General features: G+C 39.8%; 4 protein-coding genes across 8 annotated transcripts; 1 reads left to right on the plus strand and 3 right to left on the minus strand.

Annotated features, from left to right (window-relative positions):
- Positions 1 to 82: 82 nt before the first annotated feature.
- Positions 83 to 5,411, minus strand: prkag1 (protein kinase, AMP-activated, gamma 1 non-catalytic subunit). The gene is made up of 13 exons (XM_070845851.1): positions 5,331 to 5,411; positions 4,244 to 4,295; positions 4,045 to 4,145; positions 3,874 to 3,955; positions 3,723 to 3,781; positions 3,494 to 3,539; positions 3,347 to 3,401; positions 2,648 to 2,774; positions 2,233 to 2,398; positions 2,093 to 2,130; positions 1,590 to 1,736; positions 1,013 to 1,112; positions 83 to 863 (listed from the first exon to the last, which is right to left on the minus strand). The coding sequence occupies exons 1-13, from the start codon at positions 5,337 to 5,339 to the stop codon at positions 853 to 855; spliced, it is 993 nt and encodes a 330-aa protein (XP_070701952.1). The 5' UTR covers positions 5,340 to 5,411; the 3' UTR covers positions 83 to 852.
- Positions 5,412 to 5,686: 275 nt separating this feature from the next.
- On the minus strand, positions 5,687 to 10,961 carry LOC139216587 (GTP-binding protein Rheb-like). Its single transcript, XM_070847755.1, has 8 exons — positions 10,551 to 10,961; positions 9,063 to 9,134; positions 8,892 to 8,959; positions 8,597 to 8,679; positions 8,337 to 8,393; positions 8,180 to 8,227; positions 7,520 to 7,601; positions 5,687 to 7,421 (listed from the first exon to the last, which is right to left on the minus strand). Exons 1-8 carry the CDS (start codon positions 10,600 to 10,602, stop codon positions 7,329 to 7,331), a joined length of 555 nt encoding a protein of 184 aa, XP_070703856.1. The 5' UTR covers positions 10,603 to 10,961; the 3' UTR covers positions 5,687 to 7,328.
- A 1,930-nt stretch (positions 10,962 to 12,891) lies between these two features.
- Positions 12,892 to 20,355, plus strand: LOC139211788 (zinc finger protein Eos-like). 5 transcript variants are annotated; one of them, XM_070842180.1, is made up of 8 exons: positions 12,892 to 12,982; positions 14,150 to 14,207; positions 14,314 to 14,418; positions 15,138 to 15,392; positions 16,280 to 16,447; positions 16,540 to 16,689; positions 16,968 to 17,099; positions 17,729 to 20,355. In XM_070842180.1, exons 2-8 carry the CDS (start codon positions 14,168 to 14,170, stop codon positions 18,604 to 18,606), a joined length of 1,728 nt encoding a protein of 575 aa, XP_070698281.1. In that variant the 5' UTR covers positions 12,892 to 12,982; positions 14,150 to 14,167; the 3' UTR covers positions 18,607 to 20,355. The 5 variants fall into 5 exon arrangements, with proteins under 5 accessions (XP_070698281.1, XP_070698315.1, XP_070698298.1 ...); XM_070842197.1 differs by lacking the exon at positions 12,892 to 12,982 and adding an exon at positions 13,238 to 13,666; XM_070842205.1 differs by lacking the exon at positions 12,892 to 12,982 and adding an exon at positions 13,238 to 13,434.
- A 2,279-nt stretch (positions 20,356 to 22,634) lies between these two features.
- On the minus strand, positions 22,635 to 24,383 carry LOC139213118 (small ribosomal subunit protein eS26). Its single transcript, XM_070843748.1, has 4 exons — positions 24,349 to 24,383; positions 23,194 to 23,371; positions 22,962 to 23,092; positions 22,635 to 22,726 (listed from the first exon to the last, which is right to left on the minus strand). The coding sequence occupies exons 1-4, from the start codon at positions 24,349 to 24,351 to the stop codon at positions 22,691 to 22,693; spliced, it is 348 nt and encodes a 115-aa protein (XP_070699849.1). The 5' UTR covers positions 24,352 to 24,383; the 3' UTR covers positions 22,635 to 22,690.
- Between the last annotated feature and the right edge of the window lie 450 nt (positions 24,384 to 24,833).

The raw sequence follows: 24,833 nt of genomic DNA on the forward strand, positions 1-24,833 counted from the left end.
TTCCACGCAAAAGATGAGCATGTAGCTAGTTATTGTATGTATGACACACACATACTTCAGTAACCATATAACCATCAGTATGTACTGAAAATTGGAAGAACGTGGTTGTTCAAGATTAAAAAATGATTTACAAATCAACCCTCCACCTGCATTTAAATGGTAATAAGATAATATCAGCCGGTTAACATCATACCACTTATATGTACAAAGAATAGGGCTCAGGCAAATGTCGTAACGTATCAGAACAACAACAACAACACACCGAACGCTGATCTGACATAGTTACACTGTGTTTAAAACACCAATATGTAGGCTTTATGTGCATTTAGAGTTCAGCCTTACTATAGAAATGAAATGCTGCCAACATAAGGCAATACTGGTCAATCAGTTTTCCTTAAGCTGTTGACTGATTACTTGATTTATAGTATCTGGAACACATTTGTAATCAAAGTCATAATTAATGGTCCTCCTCTATGTGGATCAGCACAACAGCCACAGAGGTGGGAATGATGCCCGCTCATCCTGAGAGGCTACAGCTCCTCTTCAGAGGCCTCTTGTGCTTTCACATCTCTCCTAGTGCGCTCTTGTGATGAGGAATTTGGCTTGATTTACAGGAGCTTCTACATGTCCTGTACTACTAAAATTTTATATTGCTGGGTTGCTAAAACTTCATATTTTTGCAGCGAGTGAGAAGTCTTCATGTGTGAATATATAGGAAACCCTGCTACAGGAAATGGATGATGATACTTCAATATACTGTTGTAATTCCTCTCTCACATGCCTGCTCTCTTTCTCCCTTTGCTCCGACCTTCTCTTAAAACAGTGCAGCCTTTCCTTGTTTGACTTACTTCCTCAGGCTGTGCCTGTGGACAGAGAGAAAACAAATATTAGCTTCAAGTTTACTATGAACATGTCTAAGAACATATGTGAATGATTTTAATATTACTTAAATTCTTCCTGCATTTCTATGTGAAAGCTCAAAAATCTTGGACAGCTACAGGTCTGTATTTACCGTCCTCTCCATCCGTAAGCACCAGTGCCTGGAGAATATCGGAAAGGGAGACAATTCCCTTCACCACATCCTGCTCATCCACCACCACCAGCCTGTGCACCTGAAGGACACATGGGAGGACAGCAACGTTACTTTTGTCTCTTTATTGACATCATTCAAACTCAAACGTGACGAGTGGTCGCAGCTCAACAAACATCATCACTGGCATGATGCATCACTCACAAGTAGACATGGAAGTGCCCAGAAAAACAGCCCTGACTAACAGTTTTTGCATAATAAATAGTTTATTAATGCAATGTTCTGGAAGTTGTATAGAGAACCTGTAAGTTATCATTGAGTTTCTATTGAACAAAGTTGGAGAAAATAGGGTTGAAGCCTTACCTTATTTTTCAGTTAGTGTTTAATTTGTTCCTCTATTTAGGACAATAAAGATTTAGGATACTAAAGTGTTGACAAATATTTTAGACCCTTCTGATAATAGGCTAAAGTTCATGACAGTAATAACCAAAAGGAACAGGCAACAACCCGGCCATAACAGACAGATACTTGGTGACACACAGTAACATCCAGCTCTCACCTCGGCCTCCACCAGTCTGTTGATGATGGCCTCCAGGGTCTCATGTCTGTGGCACGTCAGCACTCCTTCAAAGTACTGCGAGCGGTGCTGCAAAGCTTTGGTCACTGTTACATCCAGGTTGTTGTACGTTTTCTCTGCTGCCAGGTTCTGCATAAACACAAGCCTCGTGGTTAAAAACCATTTTTAACCTTAAATAGCACATTAAAATAGTTTGTGGCCAATTCACTGAATTAAATACCAAACAAGTTTAGCCATTAAGCAGTCCTGCTCATTGATTTGCAACACTACCAGCGACAGCCCAACACATTCAAACATGAAAAGGGTCAATTACCTCTCTAGAAACATTAAAAAAATATATATATTTGGAATATATCTATTGTCTTTTTTCATACATGTTCTCATGCTGCCAACTGAACTCTCAACATTAGAGCTGGTTGATCAACAAAATTGTATCTGCAGCTGTTCTGAAAAACACAAAGCAAAAGTTCCAGCCTTAAACTTACTATGACATCAAATTTGGAGTAAATATCCACCACTCGACCTGTAAGACAGAGGCAGCATATAAATACATAAACAAGAGCCATGAGGTCTGTGTTCATTAATACAAAATCAACAAGGATGTCATTTCAACAAGCTGACAGACCTTTGTCATCCACAACAGGGAGCGCCGACACTCGCTGCTCAACAAAAATACCCAGCGCTGTGTACAGCGGTGTGTCTGTGCGGACCACTGCTATATTCTGGAAGGTGCCGATGTTCAGTTCCTCTAAAGTTTGTCTCAGGAACGAGGGTTTTGGCATCTCTGATATCTGAAAACAATAACAGAAAAATTATGGACACTTGATTAGAACTTTGGGGTATTTAATGTCTTTACACAATAGTTTTAAAATATACTGTTTTCTTGACAGTAGCGAATAGTCTTTACTCTGTGCTAAACATCTGCAGTGTTCATTCATCAGAATAAAAGCAATAAAGAAAACAAACAAAAAAAAAAAAAAAAAAACACACAGTGGCAGATAATGTAGTGGTAGAAAGGAAAGGGACCAAAGGGGACTTACAAAAAGCTTCAGGAACTTGAGAATCCTCTTGTGTGTGAGAATATAGAGCGTGTTTCCTGTCAGCGGATCGATTACAGGCAGTCTGTGGATCTTATTCTTTAGCAGAGATGATACGGCATCATACAAACTGTGACACAAACGAGTTAAGACCGTTAGTCACATTATTTTGGACACAGCGCATTATATAAGCTGAATTTTTAATAAATGAAAGGAAAAACCACTAAGAAAAAGTTACTAATAGTAACTCTACTAATAGTAAAACTTAAAGATTAAGTTTAGCATTTATACAGTGAATATTGTGGATTCAAACACAGTGACTTCCTTTTAAAGAACAAAACTGGAACTGAAATATTGGATCAGTTCATTAGGTTATTAATATTTTTCTATTAATAACAAAATTGTAGAAAAGCGGTTTGTAAACACCACTAATTTTGAGGAAGTGTTTGATGTCTGCCTCTGTTTACAGAGACTCTGGTCAAAAGGAGGAGCATTACTGAGGCCTGAAATGTTAGTCCTTAGCAACATCTACTGGAAACATATCAACTTTAAGTAGTTACTGCCACAGGCTAAGCCATCAGATGCCCTTTCTTTGCATGCCCAGCAATCAGCAAGCACCAAAAAGCATTTGACGCCAACAACAAAATGTAGATATTTGGAGAAACTACCGCAAACCGAACATTAATAAATAAAACAACTTACCTTGCATTTGGAGATATGCTGACCAAGGGCTTGAAAGAGTCTTGAAGGTACACCTCTATTATAGACATGAAAACAACATAGATCAAGACTGTCCAGATTATCACGGTAAATGACAAGAAATACATTACATATTCATTAAACACTCACCTCGCCATGTTTCAATTTTGTGTTCTTCCAACTCATAAATCTGAACCTGAAGGATCATACAGAGAGAGGGGGTTTCACATTTTTAAGAGGAACTCTGTAATAAATCAAAATATATTTGTTTAAAAAAGGTACCTATGACAAAGTAAGTCTGCAGTATGCCTTAAAGATTTAATGTTACAGCTAATCTTAGAAGTCAAGGACTATAACCATTTGGTGGCCACCGTCTTACCAATGGAGATTTGTAATAGCGATGAAGGATGTTAATAAAGTCTGTGATGGTTAGCATACCTGTGGAGTTACACGAGGACATCGAGTCAATACTTTATTTAATTTTCTCTTTGACAGAAAGTGAAGGTGTGCAAAATGAAAATGACCCTTACCAACGAAGCACTGCTTCTTACTATCCCACAGAGGTGCAGCTCTCACCCCATTAGAAACAAGAGCGAAAAATGCCTTCTTCACCTGTAAAATCAAAATCACACCACAGGTTTCAGCCTACATTAGCTAATACTAGATAGATTCCAATGTTGGGTAAAAAGCTCTTGTTTTACCTGAAGTGATGTGTCAAACACAACCAATTTGGAGCTGGTAGGTACGAGATCATAACAACGGTGGGACTTCATAAACCTGGTGTAAACATTTTGCTCCGGGTCTGAGGGAAGGAAGGGGGTTCAATGCTATGTTGGTTCAATGTTTTTAAATATCACAGTTTCTCAGTTCAGTCTCATAAGATTTACGCAAGTCCTTTACCTTCTATAACTGGGTCCTTTTTGCCCTCAAGATCATCAATAGTTACTGGAATCTGAAATAAAACGACAAGGGATAGATAAAAGACAAAATACAGTTTCTCTAGACCTCCAAAATAAGGGAGTGTCAATATGAAAACACCTGCATAACATGGCTTAATGATCCACGACCTAGCTAATACACTGAGGTCATTATTAGTGAGGCTATTGACATAATATTTAAGAATAATCGTTTACATGGTTATATTTATGAATAATGTTAACAGTCATATTTAGATTGATACTGGGACATTTAGGTCGACATAAAGTAAAATGGTTTACGCAGCAGAGTGTTAACTGTGCATGCATCCTAAAGCTGGACTGACCCTTCCATGTATCGGGTTGTTGCCAAGGTATATTAACCAAAGTCCCACTAACAGCTGCCCTGTATTACTACTCAGGACAGACGTATAGGACTTCAAAAGTGGGATGTAAAGTCAGCTAACTGAACAGTAATATACACGTATACTGCAGTCAGATAACGAACATTAAATAGCCTTAACGTTAGCTAAGCAGACTGTTTACTTGAGTAAACGTTGTAAAGATAGTTTTATCTGCTGTCATTAAAGATTCATTTGACAAAACTGCTCTCATTTCACTGACAATGTCGTCGCTGTTGATGCTACATGCAAACTGAATCACACCAACGAGCCTGAACTTACTTTGAACAAAACCATAATACCGGTGACGTTTTAACGTTAGCGAAGCATTAGCATTAAGCTAACGAGGGTCACAATCTGTTGACATTAACGAGCCAGCCGAGGTCACGTTCACATTGTGGCACACAATCTTGTTTATGTAATGATTGTACGCGGATGCCAGAGATAAAACCACAGTCAGTTTGTCCACAGGTGAAAATAAGAGCCCTCTTGACGGCAGACAAACATTACAAACAAGTTAGCTTTCCTACTCTTGATGGTAACTCTGCCTAGAATTAGCTAGTTAGCTGCTGCTGTTAGCATGCTTCGGAAAGTCACATTAGATCGCTTCGTCGAGAGGTTTTGTTAGAAGACTAAACAAATATTCATGATAAAGTTAGCTTGATAACTTACACACTCCATATTCCATTCGCCGTATCGCCTTCCTGTCGCCGGGTTGGTTTACTGGAGAGCACACAGGTCTTACGACTTGCAATGAGCAATTTGAATGGCTATAACCGTAAATCATGTAGCGTTACCGTAAAACACGTAATGTTACCGCACCACAATCTCAGGTTAACCTCTCGTACTAAAGTGCTCTGCATGCCTATATATTCTTATGCAGTTAATTTAGCGTGCAAGGGGAGTTACAAATGATTGCAGTGTATCAAACCTATGCTTACCTTATGGGGTATTATACTGTATAGGCAACCTTGCTTTTTTAAAAAAAACCTAAATACTGCAGCCAAAATCTGCACAATGACACGTCAAATGAGTAACAGATTTATTTATATACAAAACTGTTTACAGCAAGATTTCTGAATTAACATTAATCCACAAGGGCATATTGGTGTTCAGGTGCACAACACCGCCTGCACCATGGTATCACGTCAACAGAAGGAAAAAAAAACCCTTTAAGAGCACCTTGAGTCATGAAGGGAAGCAGATGAGGAAGTTTGAAGAACTGTAAGGCACAAGACACAGCATCACCAGCTTCTCTTCAACCATCATCAATCACCCATCAATCAGCTACTTAACTCAGCAAAGCATTTGATAAAAAGTTACAATTACCCACTACAGGTACAACATGAGGATTATGAGGACACTTTGTGTCGTGTCCTTGAAAGGCTAGAGCATCTAAGAAAAACAAGTCATTAAGGATCTCAAGCATGTGGCAGTGATCACGCAAGTCCATGGTATGAATTAAATGGACTGCATGCCATCCTGGCTTGGTTTTATCAAGCCTGCAGGAATCATCAAATCAAAACCATGAGCTCAAAAATTACTAAGCTAACTCTGTGGCCTTCAGCCACTTAAATAGTCTTACACAATGTTAAAATGCAATTATAAAAATTGCAACTCAACAATGTTCATAATTATAACCCACTTATAGCCATATATTCTACTTAAGAATTGAAGGGAGAGCAAACCTGCACCACTCAAGATATAACCAAAGGTATCAAACCAATTTCTAAGATTCTCTCTCTATATATATATATAGTATAAAAAGGCCATAACTGGTAAATACCAAAGATCTATTATATCTATACTAAATTTCTCTGAGGGTTGTCCATAAGATAACATCTTTATTACAGTCAATAAGGAGAAATTAAACTGTAGAAACAATGGAAGAGGACTAATCTGCTTAGCAGAGGAGCTTAAAATGCGAGTTGTTAGATACACAAAGATTTGTCCATCATGAAGACCCAGTTCAAGAGTTCATTGATGAAAGGTACCTGAAGATGAGTTGATAAAAATTACAGTAAGAAGAACTGTGAAACAATGAAATTTCTTAGGTGAAATTTCATTCCAGAGTGTTCGAGGAAATCCACCATTTGTGAGAAATACTGACATTTTTACACCACATTTAAAGCAATGTGTACTGTGACTCTCCATCACTGTTGAAAAAGACCTGCCGAAATAATACCAGCCTCAGTCTATCTGTACGTTAACTACTCACAGAGTTACGAGATGTAAGCCAATGATGTCTCTAACATCAGATTTACAAGTAGTTATCATAATATGTTCATGAAAAATGTTGATGCACTTCATAGGAACCAATATGTTTGGCAATATAATTTTTTTCTGAGTATTTTTGCTGAACTTAAAGTCAAGATTTTGCCCCATCATAGATTACATTTCAATACTTGAAGAACCTGTTCACTGACGCTGCTTCTTTGTCTAAAATAGATTAATCTTTCTCTAAGAAACTTCTCCCTGCGGTTACAATTAGTGGGATAGTTTATCGACTGTCTGGGCAGTTGCCTTCCTGTGTGAATCAATCTGGTATCACAATGGAGCAGAAACGGTCCACTTCAGTGTCTTGGTGTCGGTGAGGTCGTGATCGGCGAGCTGGTGAAGTTGTGCCTCCTGTCTTCAGCAAATTAGCTTACGGATGTCCTGGATACACGTTTACATCACAGCACACTTCTTCTCCTCTGGGGGGGCATTTCCATCAGCTTTCTCCATCTCCAAAATCATCCGCTTGAAAACCTCCACAGCAGTCTGCATGGCAGGAATATTGTCATGAGTGTGAGTCTGTGTCAGGAATAATAATAAGGACTGTGCCGATGGGTTGTATTCAAACATATATGTATCATTACCTCATTCTCCTTGGCTGAGGACTCCATGAAAGCAGCACCCCAAGAATCAGCAAGTTTCTTTCCCTCCTCTGGCTTGATAACCCTGGGAAAAATGAATGGAAACTTCACTTGACGAAAATAGAAAACTACATTTGTATTGAACACGCTGACTTAGAGCACTCTTCTTAAGGATTGTTTGAGTGGGTCATACCAAGATTGATAGTGTGAGAGAAAAGTATGTGCTGCTTTTTTCTAATGATAAGGCTGGAAATATTCTATTTTCAGCTTTTGCATTTACAGCAGCACTGAGGTGTACGTGGGATGTTCATCAGAATGAAGGAACATGTTTAGTGCTACGGTGTGGCTCACTGATCGGTGTTTCATAGTTTTGGACATTAATCATCGGAGGAAAAAAGTCACCATTGGGCTTTGGGCACATAGACAACAGTGTACAGAGTATCACTTAATTTATCCTTCTTTCACTGCCAAAACCACAAAAGACAATGCTTGCCATTAAAAATATATATCAATTAAAAATGTCTTTAATGATAATATAGCTATATTGAGTGGTAAAGGATATTTTGACACTAAAAAGTCATACAGCTTTATCAGCATTATTTTTATCTAACAGTAACAACATCTGTTGTTTGCATTCTGAAGACTTTCAATGATCTTTATTACCTTTCCATGTGGAGATCTTTTTTGTTCCCTACAAGAACAGTTGGGACTCTGAAAAAGAAGGAAAAAAAAATAGTTGGAAAAAAACAAATCATTTGGAAAAACAAAAAAAATGACAATTTTGAAGGTGTATAATATTAAACGATCCAACTAAACTTACTGAATCTTCCCAACCATGTCTAGCAGCTTGTCGTGTAGAGCCTGCACAACTTCAAAACTGAACAGAGACAGACATCAAAAGCACTTTTAGATATTGATCTGAAAGTAGTCAGTATGTACCTTTAACCTACATGATTCTTACTACTAATGCACTATTAGAACACGCTGCCAGTGAAAAGAATCCTAAACTTCAGGATAATTCCTTAAAGAAATGGGCAAACAAGCACCCAGTGTAATTGAATATGGCAACCATCCACTCACCTTTTCATGGAAGTCACTGAATAGACGAGCACATAGCCGTGGATGTCCATTGAGTGGGATTGTGGAAAAATTGAGTACTCATCCTACAGACAGAGGGGAGGTATTATAATCTCATTGGATATATGTGACTGTTACCAAACACAACACATTATCAAATGGAGTCAGTCATACAAGACTACAGCCTCTAAAAAACTGGCACTTTCAGATACGTCATAATACGAGCAACGTTTAAGGTTATATAAAACCAAGAGTTTAGTGCTTTAGGGTCAGATATGATGCAAAATAAACAACTTACTTGTCCAGCCGTATCAACCAGCTGCAGATTGAAGTCCTGACCATTCACGCTGACCATTTTATTAAAGGCTGGAGAGAGGAATGAACTAGTTTTACACAACATTTCTCCAAATTAAGCGAGAAGTTTCTTTGCTGAAGTACATTACAAACAAAATCTACTGATGACACATACTGTTTTCGATGGTGGGGTCATAGGAGTCAACGAACTGTCCTTCCACAAACTGTATTGTAAGAGATGACTTTCCTGTGCAGGAAAAAGAAGCATGACATGGGGGTCTTATTACCGCTTTAATCCAACGTTATAAGTAACTTTATAAACAGTCCTCTACATTACAACACATGAGAGTAACACACACAAATAGTGTGTCAGCGTGGAAAAAAGAAAAAAATTGTACTTAATTATCAGTCAAGTGTTAAACCAAATGCTGTGACCTGATTGGGAATTTCAGCTCCACTGTCAGGGTAAATGTTTTAAAATCATACTTTACTTGATAGCTATGGCCAAAGATGGTGCCTCTGTAGTATTTAGAAAGAGCAATACATTTTGAAAGCTGTGATTTGGATGCACTGAGATCTGACACTAGATGTTAGAGGATAAACTAGATCCAGACCAGAGGACTGACACATTGACAGGTGATGGTGCTCTTCAGATAGACCTATAAACACTACAGTTTCTACTAACACAGCAATCAACATGTGTAATCCCCTGTAAAACTGCAAATATTCAATTATGTGTCAGCTATTAAATTAATAGCCAACTATTTTGATAATCAATCGCTTGGAGTCATTTTTTTTTAGGAAAAAATATCCAAATTCTCAGTTTTCAGCTTCTAGGATGTGAATATTTTCTAGTTTCTTTTCTCCTCCATAACAATAAACAGGATATATTTGGGTTGTGGGCAAAGCAACACATTTAAGGACATAACCTTGGATTTTAGGAAACGGTGATCAAAAATGTTCAGCATTTTCTGACAATTCATGCACCAAACTAACCGATTGATCGAGAAAAAGGTCGTTAGTTGGAGCCCAAATCCTCTGTATGTTTTGTTCACAGCTATCAAATGGCGTGAGCTTATCTAAAAACTATGGAAGCACCATTTTTCGGGAAAGGCTGCTATCAGGGTACATTATGTGACAGAGTGCGATGAAGAAAAAACGTCTGCAGTGGAAACTCCGCTCAAAGTTTTGCTTTTTCTTTACCACAGCTGAAAGTCCTCACTGGGTCAGGGCGCCTGATTGGTCATGTTATTCATTTTCAGATATAAACAACTAGTGTTCACTTTTAAGAGGTCATATAAGACCACAGGTTGATTTCCTGAAATAATAAACGTTACATGTTTGCTATGTTCGACGTGTTAGTCTGAAAGTTTCGACACACACCACTTGGCTCAACACCAGGATGTCGCCGGCTGAGCTAACTTTGTTTTCACGGAACACGTTACGACTACAAACACATGGCAACAACTACACGTCAAGATGATGTTTATTTCTGAGTAGTTTGGCGACCAAAGGCTCAGCAAATACGACTAGCACACAGAAACACGAACAAAAGATTATCCAGCGTTACAGGACTGGAGGGGAAAACAAAGCCAGGACGTTAGCCTGTTAGCCAGCTAGCTAACTAACATTAGCTGTGCACGACCTGGTGCGCTTTACTCACCTACCGACCTGTAACCTATTACAGCAATCTTTCGATGCTTTGGTTGAGGCATTGCGGCGAAAGTCGGTGTTCAGCTGGTTTTGATAATGTAGTACGCCACCTAGTTTTACTATCTAAACAAACTTTTATCGCCACATTCGTCTCACGTCACGTGACAACAACAAACTTTTCGGGGCTGCCGCTCGAGCTCTCCGCTGGGCCTCGAGCTGGAGGTTCACAGTTTAAGTACAGCTTGTACTTATTACTAAAAAACCGCTCTGTCTGAATCTGCCGCAGAAATCGATAACGATCGGTGGCTCGAAATGGTGAAATTGTCGTTTTAACACAAAGTGGAAACGAAAAAAAAAACGCTTGATCAACGCGATTTAGCAAGTCAAACTAACGGAAACTGTCATTGTGTAAGCACGCCGTCGTAAAACGAGCGAACACGTCAGAGCCGACATGGACGTGCAGTCCGGCCCCGGAGCGCAGCGGAGGTCCCCCCCTCTGTTTGCCCCTGACAGGGGCTCTCCAGGCTGACCTCCAGGCCACGGTCACCGGTGATAATGTACCCGTACTGCCCCTCACATCGACACTTGTGGTCAACCTGTTGGTGGTGTGTTGGCCTGTTTATGTTTATTACACTGTGTTTACTGGATGCGGTCAGAATCCCACTCAGTTTCAGTAGGTTTTTTGTTGTTGTTGCTCTTAATGTACATACACAGAATAGGCGAACAATGAGTCAGGATAGTCACTGTATGCTTTGGCATCGAAAGTGAAATTCGGCATCGAAAACAAATCCTGAACTGAAAAAGGAAAGATTGAAACATATGCATTGTAAATTGTATTGTAGCTGTGTTGGAACTGGAAAAAAATACTTTAAGTGGAAAATAAAACAGGAATTTACATACAGGTTAAAATCAGGACAACAAAGCTAAACTTAGACATTTAAATGCTTATGAAATGTTTATTAGAACACCAAGCTAAAAGTAATGCAGTCTAATACAACAGCCCTGCTATAAATGCTTTTCGAAATCTTGTAGAGAGGTGTGAAATCAACTTTGTGGTAAATTTGAGGGATGTGGTTTGTGGTGTGAACTGTGTTTCTATTATTTTGTCCACCCCACTTATTTCAATGAGGCTAGGCTAAATGACGCCTGTGCTGTCTGTTTAACAGAAATTATAATTATGATGGAAGAAATAATCTGGGCCCTCATACTCTTAATACTACCTTAAATCAGTAAACATGATCTATTTCCTAAACATTAATTATGAATTTATCTTCAGTATTGTGTTGTCTTGAGATTTATATGATGTCTGTGTTGAAGCTCTGCCATCATTTAGGGGATTTCTCTCCACTAACATTTTCAGATTCTGTTTAACTACAGCTGGATATGAAAGCACCAAAGTTTTTGCTCACTAACTGTGCTGCTATGACCTGACTTTGCAAGTAAGTTTGCAAATTAATGGTACAGCTTACTTAATGAAATGTATTTTATTGGTTTATTGTTGTTATTATTATAGTTGGTTTTATTGGTATTGGTTTATTATCTCAGTGGCTCATCTATAATAAAAAAAGAGGTCGAGAGATTGTGCTGAAATTTTTTTTTGTATATTCTGTCATTTGTCTTATCTAAGAATGTTAAATAATGCTTTCTTTGGTACCAAAACTCAGGGAATTGTATCAGCACACCCATTAAAAAAAGAAATGATACCAAGCTCTACTTTTAATTCAAGCATTAAAGCATTATAAGTGTGGTCCAATATAAACCATTAACAATAACAATTAGATGTATATGACATACAGTAATTTATGTTGTAATTTTTCTGAAAATATGGCTGCTTCCATGCCTACTTGAAACAAAGGATGTCTCCTGCAACTTTAAGGTGCAGATTGAAACTATAGACTGTATTTTTTTTTTATATGATTGAAACTGTTTTCTGTTCATTACCTATAAGAAGCTAAGTCACTAACTATGTTTGTTTGTTTGTGTGTTCAAAGTTCAAAGTTAATTTATTTGTCATTTTACAGCATAAGGTTGCACAGCGAAGTTGTAACCTCTTTATGCTACACACACAAATAACATATGCAGATAATTAAATGTAGAACTGAACAAGATCTAATATTATAATTTAAAACAACATATATCGAAATTTACATTGACATATTGGCCACATATACAAGTGTACAACCAAGGAAAGCATTTTTTTTTTTAAATTTGCATCCAGGGGTAATGTAATTAGTAGTGTTGACAATACGCTGTGAAGTAATTTACTAATGTTGTTTATATGGATTCATAGTTTTATAGGCTGATTTGTGGTTCATGCTGCATTTCGGATGTCACCGGAAATTGTTAGGAACTGGAGGTTAACGCTGCCGGGAGATGCTGCCGTCATAAACAGGCAGATGAAAATACAGAATAACCTCACTGAAGCGGCCCTGGCGGGGACAGGTAATGTAATTGTTACTGGAAGAACCAGAAGGCTTCAAAAGTGCTTTTATATTTGCCTGCCTCCGCTGTGTCGTGTTGTAAAAGTCATCTTCAGGGCTTCACGGAGAGCTAGCTAGCTAGCTAACCACTAACGGTAGCTGGCTAGCCGTAGCACTGGGGAGGCGGTGGGTGCCATAGCAACCGTTTAGGAAACACTGACTGTGGCGGCTAGCTAGCTAAGATAGTTCAGGCTAACGCTGGTTTGTTATGCTAGCGTTGCACTAGGCGTCGTAGAGACTTGAATGTCTACTTTAGTGTTAGTCCGCCAGTTAATGCCACAAGTCAGTGTTATCTACCTTGCGTCATCGCCCATTTCACTGAACTGTAACTTTGCTCCATGCTTCTTAGTGAGCTGTCGAGGATGGCGAAGTGCTGTAACGTTGTAGTGTTGAGTTTAGCTAACTTGGCTAACGGTGATTTCCATCACATGCAGTAGGCTAACGTTAGCCACCAAGGCCGACCCGTAAACTTGGGCTTGGTCAAAGTGAACGCTATTTTTCCCCACTGAGAGCTGGATTTCAGACTAGTATGTCTCTAATGTTAGATTAAATTAATATTAGATTGTAGATCGTACTAGCAGTGTTGTCATGGGTCAACCTAACTGTAGCGTTAACAGAGTCAATCAGCTGATCTGTGACTGCTAAGGTTAGAGCTGTCGCTAACTTAACTAGCTGCTAGTTGTTTTCTGGTGCGATTGATTAACCTACTTCAGTAAATCTTAAGCACACTGATTGTTGGCACCAGGATCTAATTTTAGAGTTAAACATTGGTCCAGTTCAGAGTGTGTGGCCTGAATGATACTTAAATTGCATCGACAAGTTAACGGTAGTTAGCTGTCATTCACGGTAGCTTTCATTGTTTTTTTTAAATGTTTTTGTCATTGAGCGTGTCTGATATAACTTGCAAATTAACTCTTTTAATTTGATGTGCACCAGCAGTTTTAATTTTTTGATATGTCCCCAGTTTGGACCCCTGCTTGTAACTAGTGTATGTTAGATTAATGGGGGTTGCAGTGTGTGTGTGTAATCAAGTGTTAAAGTGTGATTGTTTTTAATTATGGTGCCTGAGTGTATGTGTGAGGGTGATAATGCAGTTTGATCATACTCTCTGACATAACTCTCATTTCAGTATTCATCTCGAGTTAGTATGGATGTTGATGACTGCAATGGCCGGTCTTACATATCAGGTAGGACTGGTTTATTTAATCAAATACAAATCTCCCTTCAAGGCTTGGCATGTTTGTTGTTCAAATGGCAGATCTTCCTTTTGTTTCTATTTGCTTTTGGTTGCAGCTAGTGGAGACTCTTCAATGGAAAGAGAGTTTTCGGGGGCCCTTGGAGGTCCAACAGTGAGCACCCCAAACAGCAAGGAGACCTCTCCTAGTCGCTCCCTCAGTGGTCAGTAAGAACATAAGTGTGAATCCCACAAAATGGACTATTTAATGTTTAATGTTATCCCCTAATCTTAATTTCACAAGGGGCAGCATGGTGGTGCTGTGGTTAGCACTGTTGCCTCACAGCAAGAAGGTTCCAGGTTTGAATCCCGGTCTGAACCTGGGGTCTTTCTGTGTGGAGTTTGCATGTTCTCCCCATGCTAGCGTGGGTTCTCTTCGGGTACTCCAGCTTCCTCCCACAATCCAAAGACATGCAGGTTAGGTTAATTGGTGACTCTAAATTGCCCATAGGTGTGAGTGGGAGAGTGAGTGGTTGTCTGTCTCTATATGTTGGCCCTGTGATTGGCTGGCGTCCAGTCCTGGGTGTACCCTGCCTAGTCAGCTGGGATTGGCTCCAGCTCCCCCGCGACCCTGACGGTATAGAAAATGGATGGACATATCACATTAAGATATAATCTTACTTTGCTATGCCAAATGTGTTCAAAGGTTGTGCAAAGGTGTACATTCATTTGTATGATTATTTTATTAATCATATTAAACATAATCCATCTAATTCAATCAATTAGAGATTTACTTTCCGTGGCAGCCCTACTCTAATTCCATAAGTAATTACATGCCAACCTGCCCTCAATCTGTTGTTTCTTTCTCGTAGTCTGGCAATGAGCTGGTTGACAGATTAGCTAATTTAAGGCCTTCTTTATGTTTGTCCTTGTCCCTCTGTAGCCAACTCCATTAAAGTGGAGTTGTACAGTGATGAAGACCAAGGTCGAAGTACTGAAGATGAAAGAGGGGAGCGATTAGAGGAAGGAGGTCCAGAGCAGGGATCTGAGGCTGTCGGAGGCTATAGGGAGCTCACCAACTCTGAAACCATGCCAGCTGGAGCCACCAGAATGCCAAATGGAAAGCTCAAGTGTGACATCTGTGGAATGATTTGCATCGGGCCTAATGTTCTCATGGTGCACAAACGCAGTCATACAGGTGATTGATAAGTCCTCTCTGTGACAAAACATATATTCAATTAACTTTTTGTTAAAGAGATTAGGTTAGATACAGAACATATTTTGGGCTTTGGCATGTAAGTGGAATGGAAATTGTGATGATGGTGTCTCACACATCTTTTTCTGCTCACATTTGCTGTATTATATATATCGTTATTGACACAATTACTGAAAAAATTTGAAAGTTGAATTCTTTCCTATCCTAAACCTCTTTTGTTTTTTTTGTATGAGTTAGTTTGTTCTTACGAATCTTTCAAGTCAGATTCAGCAAATCCTCTTAACTGTACAAACTTGCTTTAAATCACTCATTTCAGCCTGATAAATGCTACCTCCTTGTGCGGAGGTGCGTGTTTGTGAGATTGTAAAAGACGTCCCTGGCATTGTCATATAACACTACCTGTTTTGCTCCATTTGTAGGTACGTTTCATTCACAAAAATACAATCAAAGAGTAAAAAGAAGCGTTGCACATTGCGGAGCCTCAAGTCTAACTGTCAGAAATCAGGACACAAAAAGATAACGCGTTTAGCAGTGTCAGTAATCTTACTTGAGGAAAAATTTGTGAAAAACATCTAAAAAAAAACTCATAGTAAATTGGAAAACTATGATGATGCTTAAAAGAATCTTAAGTTTTTCATTGTTTTATGTTTTGTTTGTGTTAACATATTTTTTTGTATAATGGTTTTAAAGGTTTATATCTCTCGTGGAGAGAGCCAGATTGTCTAAACATGACTCGTACGATATGAATTTTGTCCTTACCTAAGAGAAAATTTCTAGTAGGAGAAAATTAGTGAAAAAATTAATCTGTGTGTAGGAGTGATTCTTGTATGCGGCCCATTGTTGGGTTGACAGGTTTGATCTATCCCCAGGTGAGCGACCATTCCAGTGTAATCAGTGTGGCGCCTCCTTCACTCAAAAGGGTAACCTGCTCCGCCACATCAAGCTGCACTCAGGGGAGAAGCCCTTCAAATGTCCATTCTGCAGCTATGCCTGTCGAAGACGAGATGCGCTTACTGGCCACCTTCGCACTCATGCAGGTAGGATAGATATAAGCCTGTTACGTTTTTTTTTCCCCCTTACGATAGTGTATAAAGACAATAATAATGCTATCTTCTCACTTTTTCCCCAGTGTCTTCTCCAACCGTAGGGAAGCCGTACAAGTGCAGTTATTGTGGCCGTAGTTACAAGCAGCAGAGCACCCTGGAGGAGCACCGTGAACGCTGCCATAGCTACTTACAGAGCCTGGAGTCACAGCAGCCATCCAGTGCACAGAACCCAGGTACAGTTTTATGAAATTCATGGAGATGACATGTCAGAAGTTAACAACATTTTCTCAGATAAGACAGTAACCTAAATTACAATATGGTGTTTTAGTAGCATCTAATGTAGGAATTAAGTCTACCTCCATAACAAGGTAATGCACACAACCCTCACTCAGTTTTCTTCTGTCCATGCGTTGGTTTAGATTCTAATGAAAACCAGCATTTGGGATAAATTCTATCTAGGTAATAAGAAACCCAAAAAAATAACATTACAATTTGTTTGTACTCTCTGCAGGAGAGGAGATGAGAGAGCTAGAGTTTATACCAGACTCTCTCCTGCAACCCTCCTCAGACAAGATGGCATTTATCGATCGGCTCGCCAACAGCATCACCAAACGCAAGAGATCCACACCACAAAAATTTGTAGGTGAGCATTTGGTCTCAGTGTGGCTCAGGTTAGAGGAAACGGATTGTGAAAGCAGCATTAATTGCTGGAATTGGTCAACACATACAATAGTATTGATCTTTTTGTGCTAGTGATGTGACCATTGGCTTTCGCAGTTTTATGCGTCCAAGCTGTGTGATTGGCCATCGATTCAAACCAAATGTCATAATGAAACAGGAACTTCTAGCTAGTGTAGGAGAGTTGTGGTCTATACAGCAGTGAATTCAGGCTCAGGAAAAACGGTATAACAAATAAACTGTGACCATCTATAAACCATATTATACTTATAAACCTTATTGACTCCAAAAGGCACATCCTGGATTTTATTTCTTTTCCAACCCTGTCTGGAGGAACAGGTTTGACCACCCTGACTAGATGGCATAACTGAATCCAGGTCAGTTATATAAATAAAATGCTTCTGGCATTCTGGGAAAGAAATTGAACTTAAACATGATATTAAATTAAAACTCATTCGTCATAACCTCCAGCCTAATTATGGCATCCAGAATGAATCCAGAAAACATTATCAGGGCATGCTGCCTGCCCATATATTAATTTTTCCACCCACAGTACAGTATCATGAGATGCTGTGTTTTTTTTTTTTCTTGCAGGACAGAAGCACATACGCCTCAACCTTGCAGATGCACCTTATGAGCTCAGCGCTGGTTTGGATAAAGACAGGGAGAAGCACGCAGGGGACCTCGAAACCCCGCACTTTACTGGTCTGGGAGGAGACTACGCAGGTGTAGCAGGTAATGGAGGAGGAGGGGTGTCAGACACTTTGAGGCCTCTACACCTCCCCACCACTCACCCCTCATGCTTATCAGAACTCAGGCCGATCCACAGCTCCATTCACACCCCCGTCGCTCTCGGCCCGCGGCTGGATTGCACAGGGACTGGAGCTGCGGGTGTAGGGGGGAGGGAGGCAGCAGAGGGTCATGAGGACCTGCCTATGGGTCGAAGTCAAGCACCCTCACCTAGCAATGGTTGCCAGGACTCTACGGACACCGAGAGCATGCCAGACGAGCCGTGCAACAGCACTGCTCCGACTCCGACCCTGCACAGTAACAACGGCCATCATTCTCTCCACTCTAACAACCATCACCCAGCGCCTCCACCCAATCTGCACCACAGGAGTCGGGACAACAGACGCAGTCCCAGCCACGCCAAAGACAGGGAAGTGGAAAGAGAGGATGGCGGCCACTCAGCCCTCCCACCTCCTACCCTCGCGCCGACTCCCAGTTCACCTACAGCGCCCTCCTCCACCTCAAGGGAGGCTTTTCGGGTTGTAGACGGGGAGGGGCGAGCTGTGCGCTCTTTCCGATGCGAGCACTGCCGTGTGCTTTTCCTAGACCACGTCATGTTTACCATCCACATGGGCTGCCACGGGTTTCGCCAGCCTTTTGAGTGTAACATCTGTGGCCACCGCAGCCAGGACCGCTATGAATTTTCGTCACACATCGTCCGCGGGGAGCACATCCTTGACTGAGGATAAAGGGTGGACAACCTGCTTCACCTAGAGCTATTTTTACACTGAGACAAGGACCTGGGTGGGTTTGGTCTGCACACAAGCTAAAGGAGATGCTCCCCTCTGAATATTTTAAACAGGCACTGGCACAGTTGATATGTACCAGCATGAATGACAAGCTCATATTTGTGTTTCTAAATTTATGATAGTGGTCCTTTTTGCACTTTGAATAATGAATCCATTAAAAACGCACTTTCAATTAATATGTGTTCTAAAGTAGATGAAGAGCCAATGCACTTTTTCATCAGCAGATGTGCCTTCCTCCAAAATTCAGGATTCAAACCTGCTGCACAAATTCTGGTAGACAAATCTGACTTTTGTCCATAACCTGAAAACTTTCCCTCCTGCACTTTAACAGAGATAACATAAAAACATGTAATGTGATGTTATTGGCTCACCTACAATCAAATCTGTAGAGGTTTGAATGCCTTGTTCTAAAACCACTTATTTAGTGAAATGGTTCCCTAAGTTTTTTTCCAACTAACAATGGACTGTTTTTCAGAATGAGAAGTGACGTGCAGACCAAACACAAAAACCAGGTCCAAGTCGTGTTGATGTGTTTGAGGGTTGTCCGTGAATTAGAACTGCACTTTTGTTTGGAACCGGGGTGGGGTGGACCGATTCGAGTGAGTGTGTGTGTGTGTGAGTGAGAGAGAGAAAGAGAGAGAGAGAGAAAAAGAGAGAGAAAAGGAGAACATGAAAGACCCTGTGTGTTTTGTTTTTTTGGACGTTAATTGAACAAGTGGAAAATGAAGGCCTTTGTGTGAATGCCGTGTGGGGCAGTGTATGTAATGTTTGTTTTTCTTTTCTATGACTGCTTTTGTTGCACTGATACCTGCCAGAATACTATCATTATATTAAACTATTTTATGGAATATATTAACGACCTGCACATTTCTCTCAAAATGTGAGCAAAAACAGATAAAATGTTTGTCTCACTAGGAAAGGAGTACGAATATCACTGCCACAATTTTAGAGATTACTGAAGAGGTTTGGGTCTATAACATTTTCCTTTTCATAACAGCGTCAAACTTCAAACCAACACTAATCTATTTATGCTCTATTTAAAAATGATTTAGGTGTTTTATCTCATTGTATTGTGCCTTTCTTCACCCTGATCACACCTTGTTGACCAGACTGAAGGACATCAACGACCAAGTGTCACATCTTAAAACAGATCATTGTGGCTGATGTTACAAACTAATTTACTGACTCAAGTTGTTTCTCAGTCACTAAAGTCTCTGGCTTATAGCTTTGCACAATCTATATTTTCTCCTATTCAACAAAAGTAGAGTTAATTTTCATTGGCCTGTTGGCAAAGAACCAATTCTGCTAATTTATCAAAGAATAAATGTGCACGGCATTCGGCACATGCTGCTATGACAGAAAGGAGTGCAGTGTGGAGAGGCAGTTTACTACCGTCCTCACAGGTTTAAATCCAAAAAAAATAAAAATGTTTTATTTGAATCGTCTTTGAACGCATTTCAGTCCACAGAGTCACCGGTGCGACAGTAGAGTGAAACAGGTGTTTTATATCAGTTTTGTCAGTTGTGATCTGTAATGAATTATCCTGTCTTGGTAATATGGTGCAGAAATTAAATGTATGTCGAGAAATTTGTCAGTGAAAAAAAGACTGTCAGCTCTTGATTCTGTCTGTTCACACGCTAAAACAATAGAGGCACAGTTGTCGTAGTCACACGTTAATGTTTGACTTTACACACTTTAAGCACAATACAGTAGCAGGCTAACTTGTAAAGTCTGTATTACAGAATTGGCCACAAAAATCAATATCCAATTATATACATTGGTAGGTGAGATTTATCTCCATGTAACTCCATCATAAAAAGCCACAATAGTAAGTTTGGGACACACTGACTGAGTTTTCATAGATCCACTGATCCGATCTCCCAAAAATACTGACAATAGTCAAAATCATCAGCTGACTTGAGCCCATTAACTTTTATAACTGGTATTTTTACATTATTTCATAAAGGTTTGGATTGTTTCTGCATCAACAAATGTTGCTTTTCAGAGGTCTCATCGGCTGAACAGAAACCACTGAACCATTCAAGGCTTTAAATTGATTTTTAAGGTCATTTTAGTGTTGTGGATTGGTCCTGTCATATGCTGAATCTCACATTTTTAAGCAGTGGTCTAAATGTGTAGAAGCTCTGAAAAAACGATGAAAAAGAACCTGGGTTTCAGATTATTTTTAGATCACCATGATCGTGGTTCTGCACAGCACCAAATATTGGTTCCCCCATGGCTGAGCCAAAGAACCACTACTTCATACTGTTGAGCACTTTTCCCTGTTACAGTGGCAAAAATAAACATTGTAAGTGGCTATATGTGTAGATACAGTATGAATTAAGATGCTGCAAGGTAACATTTCTCTCTTTTGATTGCCGTCAGTGAATCCTTATAGATGTTAAAATGGCCTTTTCTTTCTCTGTTCTCTCCACTCAAGTTTTGGCGAAGATATTTAGAACAGATCATTTAGGGTTTCCCTTTTAAAAATATTGTAAATGTTTACCTCAATATACTTATGTTTTAAGAATTGTTATAAGTACTTAAATGGAGCTACGTTTGTTTTGATAGATGGGTAGAAAGTTGGCTCTGGTGCACATTGCTGTATGAGATTTGAAAGAGAAAGAAAGTCACTGATAGTCACAACGCACTGTGGTGATCTTCTCATCGGTTCAGAAACACACAAACTAAAAAGGTGGTAAAATTCTCTCTCCCAAAGTTGTATTGCATTTAATAATCAAATAACCTTGCCTTAATATAAGAATACAGACTGTTATGTCATGTTGGGGTGGAGGTTTGTTGTAACATGGGAATCTTGAAATGATTTGTGCAACCTAATCTAGAAAACATTGACGATGTGACTTTAATGTGAATGATTCGACACCAAAGTTGTCATTGCAAAAATTGCAGAAATTGTCATGTCAGTTTGCATGAGCAAAGGAAAAAAATGCTTTGACCAGTCGATTCATGTTACACCCAACTTCACTGTATACTCTAATTTAGGAGACGACTTGTCGCTCCAGAAAGGCCCAGCTGTGATTCCTGTCTTAGACTTTACTATTATTTACTACTGTGCCTTTGGCCTGAGGTCTTTTCTGCATTGTTTTTCTCAACAGTTAAAATTCTCACATTTGAAGTGTGAAATTTGGTTTGCCAATTGTTAATCATGTGGTAAAGGTACTACACATTACAAGGTTCCACATTATTTTGGCCATCTTTGAAAATGTTGTCCAACAGCTGTAGAGTATTCTACAGAGAATAAAAGGACTTTGGTAAAAGACTACAAGGAGCCAAAGAACTAGAACTAGTTAAACTTCCTGCAGACCTGAATCCTCAGCCATTTTGTTGACCCCAAGTGTGACAAATATTGGACAAAAAATAAAGCCTGGGGCCTCCGTCTCTTGACTTTGCTAATCCTCTGCTGAATTTATATTAGGTTTAAAGTTCTGCATCAAACTGTGCAAATTTCAGGGTTCAAATTGAGTGTCCAAGTGTCTGTTTTTGTTCACATGTGCGACACTAGACAGTAATGTGCTTCTAAACCTGATGCATGTGGTACCAACACTGTTTTGCTCCTCAACCTGCACCCCAGCCACCTTTCCTTTTAGTCATAAGGAAACCAAATAAACTGTCAACTCCAATCCAAGTCTTAACTTCAGAAAAGAAACTACTTGTGGTATTTTGTGTTCAAATGTTTTCCTTGCTGCACTGTTTGTTCACTTCAGTTTTACTATGTTAGTTAACCTCCCCACTCCTGTAAATGGTCTGATATCGCTTTAAATAACTGCAGAGCCTTTTTAAATGTATCATATGTAATTATGCATTTGCGTAATTTGATCTTAAAACTACTGTAAGTTTTGTACTGTAAGAAAGTCTATTCCAAATAAAATACTTGACAGGCCTGTCTTTCCTAAAACTATTCCACACAATGTTAGTTCAGGAAAACAAGCTCCACACGTTCACGCTTTTGTAAAGTTCTTTGAATTTATTCAGGTGTACAGCGTCTTCAAATTCTGCTTTACATGGGTTTAGAGGGAGCTCTTGGTGCACCAGCCTGTAACAAACAAAAAATAGATTGACATTAGGTTGACACTGTGGACAATGTGTCTTGTCTAATAAACAGTGTAACAAATACTAATGGCTGCGCTGCATTCAGGTGACCAAAAACAGACAAAAAAAAAAATCAATTACTTGCATTATGACTAGTTAATCCATCTACTGAAACGGGACTTTGCAGAGCTGCACTGAACAGCTCCGACAGTGACCACAGTACTGTCAAAGATACTTACAGCAGGCCTGAATCTGGGTGGTGGGGTGCGGTCTTTCCTGGCCTCACAGGAGCGGTTCCTCACCACCTTACTGTGGATGGCACAGCTGACACAGTAGTGCAGCTTCACGTAGAGCTTGGGCAGAACATAAGCTGCAGAGTTCAGGAAACAAAAAAGGTACAGATGAGGAAACGTGACACCAGAATATACAAGTCAGCTTATGATGACATACAAAGAAAGCAGATCCACTTACAGTCAAAGACGCTGGCCTCTGAGATGTCTCTCACGGCAGCCGCCTCCACGATGTTCCTGATGACGAACTTCTTGATGGCCTTGTCCTTGGGGACACAACGGGCACAGTTGGTGCAGCGGATGGGCTGCACGTGCCCACGGCCCTTCTTGGCACGACCGTTATTCCTCCTCTTCTTGGTCTGTGAGACAGAGACAAGTTACAGCCTGGCAGCTGCGGCTGGACTCCAATACATGTTGGTGCCGACTAACATGACAGCAGCACTGGGTACCCAACACTAAAACCTTAAACGCTGCCATCGAGTTTGAAGTTTGGGACTCTGACTCCATTAAAAACAATGTAGGAAAACAGTATTGTATAGACACCATTAACAAAAACTGGACATGTACCTCATACTAATGTTGAGCATTTCAAGCAACACCCAACCCTAATAACAGTAACAGTCCAAATTGCAACGAGAAATGTTTTCCCCAGTTTGTGCACAGAAAAAAATTGGCATTTCAATTTAAAGTTTTAGGTGATTAAATCCAATATTGCTTCAGTCACTCCTGAACTATTTTCTACTTCAAATGTTGCTCTTTCAGCATACAACAGCAGAAAATGACAACTCAAGGAAATAAAAAGACAAAATCCTACACCTCCGTAATCCAACTCTCATATCAATACACAACACCAACAATTTAGGAGGCATCTGATCAATAATTGATAGGGTGACAACTATCCATTAGCTTGGGTCTCTTGCATGTGATGGCTGCGGTGTCTCGGACCGGCTGCCATTGTAACACAGGCTTCAACCACAGTGTTTAATTATACGTTTTCCCGTTTTACTGGACTGGTGCATTATAATACGCCACCGTGGGAAATTAAGATGTATATTGAACCCAGATGGCCTCGCTGTTCTCTCCGCACATTAACAGTAGCTTTATCCTCCGCTAGCTCACAGGAACACATGCACGAAACGGCTAGCATGCTAACAGCTAGCATTAGGCCCGAAATCAGCTTTTAAATAAACTCAAGTGACATCTAAGGAATAAACCCCACATTATGGTTTGGCTATGCGTTTAAAAGACAAAAGAAGAACTAATTATGTGTGAGTTTTCGGTAAAAACGGCACTTTATTCTGTTTTTGCCACACGGCCGTCACTGAGGCGCACTCACCATGATGCACGGGAAGCTGGAAAGAGGACCGGAAGAGGTTGTACCGCGAGAAGTAGTGCTCTCCGCTCCGCCCTCCCCTATTTTCATCAAAGATACAAGCTTCTCCGTGTTTTATTTTATTTTTTATTTGTCAGCAAAAATATATGTATGTTCTGTGTGCAGTTTAAACAACATAAATGACACACACTTTATACATGAAAGAAACATAAATAATATTTTAGTTGCGGAGGGATATTAATGTACTCAGGGTTGTTAACCGAGCGAGCGGAGTTCTTCCTGCAGTGACCCGGATAAGAAAAGTAGTGCCATCGAGCCACGCCGTGTAATAAAACAAGCGCACCCAACTCTGCACCAGCAGCAGGGACAAAGTTTTAAAATATTACAGATATTATAGATGTAGTCTATCAAAACAATACTTTTAAAGAGACAAGTACAATCACTGACTAAAATCAATCAACCTACTGTGTTTTATTGGTCACATATTT

Source organism: Pempheris klunzingeri, chromosome 2, assembly GCF_042242105.1.
Source record: "Pempheris klunzingeri isolate RE-2024b chromosome 2, fPemKlu1.hap1, whole genome shotgun sequence".
NCBI classification, from domain to species: Eukaryota; Metazoa; Chordata; class Actinopteri; order Acropomatiformes; family Pempheridae; genus Pempheris; species Pempheris klunzingeri.

Bases quoted from the DNA above. Each gene is read 5' to 3' on its own strand.
- prkag1 (XM_070845851.1), bottom strand. The intron at 3,956-4,044 runs GTAAAACAAGAG...TTGATTTTACAG, and splicing joins TGTTTGACACATCACTTCAG to GTGAAGAAGGCATTTTTCGC. The intron at 2,775-3,346 runs GTAAGTTGTTTT...TTTGTGTCACAG, and splicing joins AGCATATCTCCAAATGCAAG to TTTGTATGATGCCGTATCAT.
- LOC139216587 (XM_070847755.1), bottom strand. From the start codon at position 10,602: ATGCCTCAACCAAAGCATCGAAAGATTGCTGTAATAGGTTACAGGTCG. The intron at 8,960-9,062 runs GTATGTGTCATC...TCCTCTCTCCAG, and splicing joins TGACCCCACCATCGAAAACA to CCTTTAATAAAATGGTCAGC. The intron at 8,228-8,336 runs GTAAGTTTAGTT...CTTCTTTTTCAG, and splicing joins GACATGGTTGGGAAGATTCA to AGTCCCAACTGTTCTTGTAG.
- LOC139211788 (XM_070842180.1), top strand. From the start codon at position 14,168: ATGGATGTTGATGACTGCAATGGCCGGTCTTACATATCAG. The intron at 14,419-15,137 runs GTCAGTAAGAAC...GTCCCTCTGTAG, and splicing joins TCCTAGTCGCTCCCTCAGTG to CCAACTCCATTAAAGTGGAG. The intron at 17,100-17,728 runs GTGAGCATTTGG...TTTTTCTTGCAG, and splicing joins CACACCACAAAAATTTGTAG to GACAGAAGCACATACGCCTC.
- LOC139213118 (XM_070843748.1), bottom strand. The intron at 23,093-23,193 runs GTAAGTGGATCT...TGAACTCTGCAG, and splicing joins AGAGGCCAGCGTCTTTGACT to CTTATGTTCTGCCCAAGCTC. The intron at 22,727-22,961 runs GTAAGTATCTTT...TGTTTGTTACAG, and splicing joins CACCCAGATTCAGGCCTGCT to GCTGGTGCACCAAGAGCTCC.